General features: G+C 36.1%; 2 protein-coding genes across 3 annotated transcripts; one reads left to right on the top strand and one right to left on the bottom strand.

Annotated features, from left to right (window-relative positions):
- The first annotated feature begins 209 nt into the window (after positions 1-209).
- Positions 210-2,317, top strand: LOC126372566 (N-alpha-acetyltransferase 10). 2 transcript variants are annotated; one of them, XM_050018392.1, is made up of 5 exons: positions 210-315; positions 775-912; positions 1,089-1,256; positions 1,630-1,778; positions 2,040-2,317. In XM_050018392.1, exons 3-5 carry the CDS (start codon positions 1,097-1,099, stop codon positions 2,265-2,267), a joined length of 537 nt encoding a protein of 178 aa, XP_049874349.1. In that variant the 5' UTR covers positions 210-315; positions 775-912; positions 1,089-1,096; the 3' UTR covers positions 2,268-2,317. The 2 variants fall into 2 exon arrangements, with proteins under 2 accessions (XP_049874349.1, XP_049874350.1); XM_050018393.1 differs by lacking the exon at positions 210-315 and adding an exon at positions 363-518.
- Positions 2,318-2,515: 198 nt separating this feature from the next.
- LOC126372559 (uncharacterized) lies at positions 2,516-3,366 on the bottom strand. Its single transcript, XM_050018384.1, has one exon. The coding sequence runs from the start codon at positions 3,222-3,224 to the stop codon at positions 2,586-2,588; it is 639 nt and encodes a 212-aa protein (XP_049874341.1). The 5' UTR covers positions 3,225-3,366; the 3' UTR covers positions 2,516-2,585.
- Positions 3,367-9,781: the final 6,415 nt, after the last annotated feature.

Below are 9,781 nucleotides of genomic sequence, written 5' to 3'. Positions count from 1 at the left end.
GCCTTAAAACAATGAATGAATGATATTTCATATCAGATATTTGTCAGATATCCAGTAGAGCCAACCAAAAGAATTTATCATTCATTCAAATTATAATTTTCGATATTTTTGGTTGGACTAACAGATCGGACCGACTGACATGTCAGGTGTTCGGTGAAAATATTACGTTTTTTTACGAAGAAAATTAAGGAAACCCCTATAAAAAAAAACATTATTGGCTATGGATTAGTAAATGTCAAATAAATTGAGGTTATGTTATTTATCTTTGCAATTTTCTGAAAATACAAAAAGTACTTATGCAAGTTATATGAAAAAGTATGTAGAATTATTAATTCTAACAGTAGAAAAGTTAATAAACTAAGTGCGCAAGGGTTTGCATTATGTGATTTATCGCGTGATATGATGACCCCCAAAATGGCGCTGTTACGACTACGGCACAAAAGCATTGAGCAAACATAAATCGGAACTAACACGCTTGTTTTGACTGATAATTTTAAGTAGAGATATCGATAGTTCTGGTAAAGTGACTGCATTAATCTCGTGTTCTTATTAATTAACCTATGCTTAGTGAGATATTATGAAGGAAGTGATTTTAGCTATTTTAACCTTCGTATGTAGCGTATTTTTAGTTTTTGTCTTTGTGTTGTTTTGTAAGTAGCCCAATCTGCTCGTGATTCATTTATTACTAACTGAAATATATGAATGCGCCTCATTTTTCGATATTGTGAATATTGTGTAAGGATATTTTGCTGACTCTTTGTTTCTTTGTTCCAGGCTGGTACATTGTGTGGAAGTGCTGTCTCTCTAAGTTTCGTTTCGTCCGGGAGCTCCTAGGGGGTATGTCAGATACCCCTCCTGCGTCAGAGACCAGACAACCAAACAAGACACGAAAAATCCGAAAAGAATAAAAATGTATGTAATATAGTTCTAGCCATTTATATGCTAATCTTGCCATTAATATGCTAATGATGTAATTTATAGGTCAATGTTAGACTTTCGATTTAAACTAATTAACTTTGCCTTTAAGATACTCTGAATACCACAACAGGAAAAACAATTAGCTTGAAATGTTTCTTTTATTTATTTAGAATTAAAAATGAATATCCGTTGTGCGAGACCGAGTGACCTGATGAACATGCAGCACTGCAACCTGCTGTGTCTGCCGGAGAACTACCAGATGAAGTACTACTTCTACCATGGTCTTTCCTGGCCGCAGCTCAGCTATGTGGCCGAGGATGAAAAAGGACATATTGTTGGTGAGTAATCTTCTCTTGTGAGGGTTGTGATATTAATGAATTTATTGACCAACCTCATCAACACTGTATTATACCTTTCTTAGTGTTGAATTAAGTCAAGGAAATAGATATACCTACTACTAAATGTAAGATAGGAGAAAATACTAAGCAATCACAGTGTAGATAAACTTAACAATTCTTAGCAATTCTTTGTGTATAATTATAAAACATTTCTGTTGGTGTATATATATAGATATTTGATAGTATTTGTGAATATGTATAACCATTTATTGTTTATTTTATAATTAATTTAAGCCTATGCAACAGCACCCACATAATAGGCAAGTGTTACAACAGTTTATTGCCTGTCTAATAGATTGTTCTGTGTTTAAAGGCTATGTACTTGCAAAAATGGAGGAAGACGGTGAAGATAACCGCCATGGTCACATCACCTCCTTGGCTGTGAAGCGGTCACACCGACGCCTTGGGCTTGCTCAGAAACTAATGAACCAGGCTTCACTAGCTATGGTAGAGTGCTTCCAGGTTAGTTACTGCTACATTTCTATTTCTGCTAATTAATATTCTACTTTAAAAAATAAAAATAGTTTTATATCTCATAATTGTACTTTCCATGGGTATTAAGTTTAGTACCTTTAAGATTATAGTTTACAAGTCCAATAGATAGGTACAGTATCTTTTATAATCTTTAAATTACATGAGGATGTCCCATTGATACAATTCATTGATCATTTCCTTTTACAGAACTGGTTAAGAAAATAAATACTAAAGTATTCTCTTTTTCAGGCTAAGTATGTTTCCCTCCATGTAAGAAAGAGCAACAGAGCAGCACTGAACCTTTACACCAACTCCCTGGGCTTCAAAATTCTAGAAATTGAGCCTAAATACTATGCTGACGGTGAAGATGCATACTCCATGATGAGAGACCTGAGTGCATTTGCTGAAAACAAGACGGAGAGCCAGTCCGAAAACACGGAGATCAAGTCTGAATCTGCAGTTATATCACAGTGTTGATTACAAGTTATGTAAATAAAGCATTTAATTAAACTATAACTTAAAAATTGGTTAAGTTTTTTATTTCCTTGTAGTTACTATGATTATGGCATAAAGGGCTAGATTACTTTGTAAGTGAAAGAATCAATTCATATTATTATATTTTTGAATTGAAGGTCAGTACCATGTACTTTTTAGGTATTTATTAATGAACAGTACCTAGTGAAATATTAATATTTGGTAATTTTGATAAAATATAAAACTTAAACTGTACTGAAGTACTTTAATATTTAAAAAGCCTTAAATAAATAACCAGACATAAATAGTTAATTAAAGTAATCATTCTTCTTCATCTTCATCAAATAAGTGATTCAGCTTGAGAGAAACTTTCTTTGTTTCATCAGAGCTGCCCTCTGTTTCTTTCTTTGTTGTTCTAGTTTTTCTCTCCTTTTTCTTTGTCATTCCGACTACATATTCAGGCATGATAATTTTATTGCCTTTAAATACAGCTTTTTCATCTGGTTTTGGTTCTATCTTTTTTATTGTCTTGGAGGCTTGGAATGTGGGCTTTTTGAATACTCCAGTATCATCAAACTCTGTTTCCATTTCCATACTGGATTCTCTGTTTTCCATTTCTTTGATGAATGCTAATGCTGTGGCAGTGTTAGTGGCATCTGACATTTGATCTGGTGTAACATCTGATAGGGAATAATAGACCCACTTCTTCGGATTTTTAATGAAATCTGGGATTGTTTTAGCGCGTACACATTCTTTAATGTTAGCCTCCTGTCTCTTGTATATACTTTCTCTACCTCTAAACTGCCTCATTTCACGCTTTAGTTTCTTGTAAGTGTGTCTATCTATTGTACCATAATCCTGCTCTGGAGACGCTTTATTGGTCTTGGAGAAGCTGTGTTGATCCTCAGCATCTTTCAGGTGGTTGAAGAGGTTTTTTTGTCTTTCGTGGTAAGAAGCCATGACGAATAATGAATGTTATTTTACAGATGAGATTTATTTAATTACTATTTTATTAGTAACCATTTCACGGATTAAGATTGTTATTAAGTTATTTTCATAGAATGGAAAGAATAACACGATTTTTTTTTTTTTTTGTTTTGGTTTTCCCCGAAGGGTAAGGCAAAGGGAACTATGCCCATACAGCCATGTCTGACGTATTTTTTTTCTTGATGATTAATGAAATGATGAAAGGTGATGATGATGAAACCTAAGCCCCCACCCTCGGAGTAGACTCCTACTCCGAACCCCAAACGAATTAACTCAAAAGTCCGCATAAACTTTTGAGTTATGAAGCGGCTTCCTGACACGAAGCGAAAATAGGCAGATACACTTTGTTTATTGAATACTCCAATATAATAACACTCGCGAATGTCTTCCGACTAACTTAATGCGATCATTAACCACAAAACACCACTTCGTATTAATTATTTAGATTATTCAATGAAGAAAGCAACTGTCCCGTTCCCGTTTCCCGCCAAAAAGCCTGAGGGATCACGCAAATAATGTCAAGTATCAACTGTCAAGTTGACGTTTTTGCCACATAGTTGCCAGAAAAGAAAATCTATGATTGTTGTTATAATTCATCATAGGATAGGTAAAAATACTAAACAATACAGCTTATGCTAATGAATATCGATTATCATTACAAAAGAATCTTTGATCTCACGATGAAGGGCTTGTGGGGTTAAGTTTTCACGTTTACTTAATAAATAAAAGATTGCTAATAGACATCTATTGTAGGTACCCAGTTCAATTTTATTGCGTTAAGATAACGCAAAAGCAAGCAAGAGTATTATAATCCTTGACCGCAATAGCATGTTAGTTAGTTACAGCAAGTTTAATGGGACTTAGCAATGATTACTTGGACTATCACCACAGATTAAGTACATTTTTTATACAGGATCTCTAAACGCCACGACCGCAGTTCTCAATACAGGAGAGGTCCTTTGTATCGTAAGGGGATCTTTTTTGAGATGATATCATTTATATTAAGGATGTGTTTTATTGGCGTGACTTATTGTATATTTACCGCAAATGGCATTTACTAGGTACCCTACTTGGCGGGAAATATTAATACTCTATGTATGGTGCTGCTTTACATTAGGTTATAGTTTAAGATATACATAGTCACGCCTGTAATCTCACCGAGGTTGATATATACAGAAATGGTAAACGAATATTTCAGAAATTACAATATTACTTATGTATGAGTTACTTATACAGGGTGTTAGTGACATCGTAACGAAAACTTTGAGGGGTGGTTCAGGCCATGATTCTGAGTTGATATCAAGTAGAAATTTCCGTCGCAAAAGTATGGATTGGAAAATAATTAAAAAGAAAAGAAAAATTTTCATGAATTTTTGACACGAAATTCCACTTGATATCAACTCAGAATCATGGTCTGAACCATCCCCCTCAGTATTCGTTACGGTGTCACTAACACCCATACCTACTTATATGGCTACCGTATGTACTTGTACGGGGTGTAAGTGTCATCGTAACGAATACTGAGAGGGATGATTCATCTGATTATTCTGAGTTAATATCAAGTGGAATTTTCCATCGCAAAAGTATAGAATTGAAAATAATTTAAAAAAAAAATAAAAAAAAATCATGAATTTTGCGACGGAAAATTCCACTTGATTTTAACTCAGAATCATGGTCTGAAACAACCCCCTCAGTATTCGTTACGATGTCACTAACACCCAGTATATAAGCGCGTGACTGAGGAGCCACCTAAAAAAGGCAAGCACAATTTTATTTTATACAGTCCTGACAATCTCCTTAAATTCTGCTAAAGTTTACCTACCTAGTAGTTTCATTACGCGAGATAACCATTAAAGTTAAACTAAGGATTACTGCTGCAAATAAGTAAGCAGTTAAGGATTAAATGTTCTCGTAGATACAGTTTTGTCAATATTTACCTATTCTTGTAGGGATTAAGCACCTGGCAAGGTTTCTATGGTATAGGTAGATATTTCAGTTTACTTGGATATATCACATATGTATATGAACATGGATAGAAATACCATTATCGGGTCATTTCAAACACTTTTTTTTACTTTTTATTGCGGTCAGAACGTGCGCTCCGGCCTTCAGCTCCGGAGAGTGCAGACCATCTGTATCAGAAATAATCAGAATGTAGGTAGGTACCTATGGATCATTATAGGTAAATTGCTATCCTATTGATCTACTAAATGAGGGACAAAAATAATATAGATGGTGCTGTCGAGATTTACGTCATGATTACCTATTTTCTCATTAGGTACATAATTATTCAAAAATACAATGTATCGGTAGAAGCATGTATATGTAAAAATAATTGCTGCTTCAAATTTGGATCACATTATGTATAAGTAGACTTATGTCGTTACCTATATTGCTTCTCTTTATTTTTATCAGAATAATAATCCTGGGTATAATAAAAAGGGTCATTATTTATACCCAAAAACACAGACATGTCTGTTATCCATGAAATTAGAAGGTAGTATATTGTTTTTGTGGAACCTAGTCGGGAAGTCACTTATTACGCTTAACATATGCAGTACCTATTTACCAGGTAGGTACATAAGTAACAATAAGTACCTATGACAAGTTCTAAGTAGGTGCCTTACCTGCTTAAATGCGAGTCAATTTCCGTTACTTCCGATAATCCTTGAAACAACAATAACAAATCTACACATTGTTACATATTTTCACGTAACATAATTATGATTTGTAACAATTTGTTTATTTACTACAATGTACAGGTACAATTACCCTCCGGAACGGCGGAACAGCCTCAGCTCGATAGAACGGAACACCGGAAGCGTTTGGCGGCCAATTATTCCGGACCTTTCTACTACTTTAATGGAGGAGCTAATAAGGTACAGGTCCGATTTGCAACGGACAAAAAGTAGAATAAGTAGGTAAGTTAAAGCCGAGTAGAAAAAAGCCAGTTAAGTAGGTACTTTATATATTTAATGGTAGTCCCGTAAAGAGCGATTGAGCGTAGTGTGTTACAAGTAGGTGTCAAACGAATTGACCGAGTCCGAATTGAAAAACGGAAAGAAGAAGGGAAGGCCTTTGCCCAGCAGTGAGATCTTGTAGGCTAGACTAGAGTAGTCCCGTGCCTACTTACCTAGTAGGTATAATTAGTTGTAAATTATTCCCCCATTTGATTTCAGTAAGATTAGTTTAAGAGAAAACATTTTGGATGGAATTATGATCACTATCACATAAGAGTTATGGAAAATTGACAACGCGTACGATTCGGAAAATCCTGATTTGCTTTTAGCATAGCACGAACAAACCAAAAAAAATTCGAAGTTTTCAGCTCGATATAAGTACAGTCATGAGCAATATCATGTACCCACTTTAGAACCCTGTCGCACTATCATATTTGACATTTAATGAGACTTCGGTTTAATTTGTCAAAAAAGTTAATGTGACATGTTTTCAAAGTGTACTTATACATATTAGTACTCGTGACCATACCTGGGTAATACTTGTATTTATAGCATATTAGGCACATGTATCACCGCTACAGGATTTTCGCTCGCACTTGGACTTGTCTCAAGGAATGAATTACAATTCAGTTTAAACATCAGAGACCGTAAAGGCATCTTCTGGAGTAGGATAATTATTCCTTCTTTTATTTTCGATAATTTGGATGCAATTAGACGTGTGTACAGGAGCTTTTCCTAATTCTAGTGATTACGGATCATTATGGTGGTAAAGTAGGATTTATGACAGACATAGGTACTCCATTGTGCTGTTTCTTTTCGCATTTATGGAGATCCTCTGTCTCTACGTCTATTTATCAGAACTTGTAAACCGCTCGAAGATCACTGATTGGACTTAAAGCATAGAATAAAAAGTAATAAATGCCTACTACGTACCCTCCGCTCCGCCCCGTACAATTTGTATCGTGCGCCGATTTCATCCCCTCTGGGTCTTACTTTAGCCTTAAATGACCGTAAGCCGCGAAGGAGTAAAGAGGAGAGTGCACTGCTGTGTCTCGCTCGCACTTACGCATTAGACAGCACTTGGTAAGAATGAGATTTTTGTATGGAGTTTTCTTCTATCGTGTGGGTTGTGAGGTGGATTAGCAACCTCATCAACTCTGGTGTCAGGGTTATTATTGAGTCGCCAAAGGCCTCTCACATGGCTCGCGTAACGACTTACTTATTCAAATTCAAAAATATCTTTATTCAATAGGTAACATAGTTACACTTTGAATCGTCAATTTTTACATAACGAACGTCTCATCCGCCTAAAACTACTGCAGCTTCTCACAACCTGTATAGGCAGGGAAAAGAAGTTGCAAGAAAAACCTAGGCACAGGGCCCTAGACGTTCTTTAAAAAAATAAAAATAAACATAAAATATTGGTATACAATGAGTAATTTAGCTGCCTAATATCAGTTCTCAGACAGTTAATCCCATGCATTCATATCTTCTAAATAATCACTAACTTTATAATAACCTTTTTTGTAAAGTTTTTGTTTAACTACTGTCTTAAAACAGTTGAAAGGCAAATTCTTACATCAGTAAATAGAAACCGGGACCAACGTGCTTTCCGAAGCACGGATCTTAGTTACGGCCTGTAATGCCCTAACTGAACTTGGGTTATTCAAAGTAATTTTTTGTGATATGTCCCCACCGGGATTCGAATTATATTATAATTAATTCGAAAATAATATGAAGTGATATGTTAAAGTATCTCCTGTATTACTTCCGCGCGAATTGCTATACTTACTTAACACAACGAGAAGTCCTTGTAAACTTACCTGAAGTTATAAATGTTATAATATACCTTAACGAGCTCATTTGAGTTTATAATTACTCAGAGAAACAAATGTTCTAATGAAGTATAATAAAGCGTAATGTTTACTGAAGATACAATAGCCGTGATAAATATAAGATATTGTTAACTAAGTTTGTTTAGGTTCCGGTCGCCCTCAGCGCTCCCCATTAGTCCGGCCAAGTAGTCAATGCCAATAAGTCAGGTTAAAAGAAACGTTTAGGTCCTTAGTATCTCTAGTAGTCTTTGCTTGTGATGAAAATAAAACCATAGACAGCACCATGTTGCTTTTTAATCTGGATAGAAGTGATCATGATAATAATATTAAACGCTCTAAGATTTTGTCATTGGCCCATCGCTAGCCGCGGAAGCCAGAAGAAAAAAAACGCGGCAATGGTTTATAAGCGTGTTTAAAAACTGACACAAAAATAACTGATCTAAACACGTCTTCCCTGGGTATATTATGAACTTTATAACGGCCTCCGTGGTCCAGTGGTTGAGCGTTGTGCTCACGATCCGGAGGTCCCGGGTTCGAATCCCTGTGGGGACAAATCACAAAAATCACTTTGTGATCCCTAGTTTGGTTAGGACATTACAGGCTGATCACCGGATTGTCCAAAAATTAAAAAGATCCGTGCTTCGGAAGGCACGTTAAGCCACTGTTACTGTTGTACATGAGTCATATTAGGGGCCTATGGCGGCTCAGTAATAACTCTGACACCAGGGTTGATGGGGTTGATAATTCACCTCACAATCCACACGATAGAAGAAGATGAACTTTATGGGAAGAAGATCATACTTTACCTACCTACGGTAAACTTTTAAGGTGTGGTTCATTTCATATACTTACCATACCATAATACAGTTACACCGTACCGAATACTGAGGGGGTTGATTCAGCTTAAGATTCTGAGTTTAATATTAAGGGGATTTTCCGCCTCGACCTCGAAAATTCACTTGATATTAACTCAGAATCATGAGCTAAATCATTTCCCTCAGTATTCGTCACGATGGCACTAACACTTCGTACAAGTATATACAGGTAGCCGTACAGGTAGGTATGGGTGTTAGTGATACCGTAATGAATACTGAGCGGGATGGTTCAAGTGGTTTTTCATTCAGATAGTGTTTTTTTTTACGAGTATTTTCAGTTCCATGCGACGGATTTTTTTTTACGTGAGTTATTGTAGATTTGCCGCAGATGGCATTAACTACTTGGACGGGCTCTCACCCGGTACAACGTTTAAGACAACATGTCTGAGGGTGCCTAGTTGGGCGCGAATCTCGGGTCAGGGCGGCGTCTGAGATAAAAAATATTTGAAAGAATTAATCGACCCTATTTGGTCGATAGCGATAAGCGCTGATTGAGGGAAATCGTCGACCACGCCGGCGGGGTCGGTATCGGGGTCCTGAAGTGTTTGGTGTTGCGAGCTGATTGGCTGCCTCTATGGCTAAGCGACGGAATCATCCCTCAAAGTTTTCGTTACGTTGACCCTAACACCCTGTATATTATTAAGTCAATAATATTAAGTCGATTAGGCAAATCGAGGAAAAGTCCTTATAGGGTATGCACTACTGTACTGTACGCTCCGAACAATTTTATTATTGTAAGTTTATAATGTTACAAGTCATTAGGCATGACTCACTTGACACTACAAAGTAACAATTTTAAGTCGACCTCTGCTTACCCTAAGCATATTAACAAATAAAAAGTGAGCTTAATAGTGTCACGG

The sequence above is a fragment of the Pectinophora gossypiella genome, chromosome 14, assembly GCF_024362695.1.
Source record: "Pectinophora gossypiella chromosome 14, ilPecGoss1.1, whole genome shotgun sequence".
NCBI lineage: Eukaryota > Metazoa > Arthropoda > Insecta > Lepidoptera > Gelechiidae > Pectinophora > Pectinophora gossypiella.
Note: the sequence above shows the minus strand (reverse complement) of the source record. Positions and strands in the feature narration are given on the sequence as shown.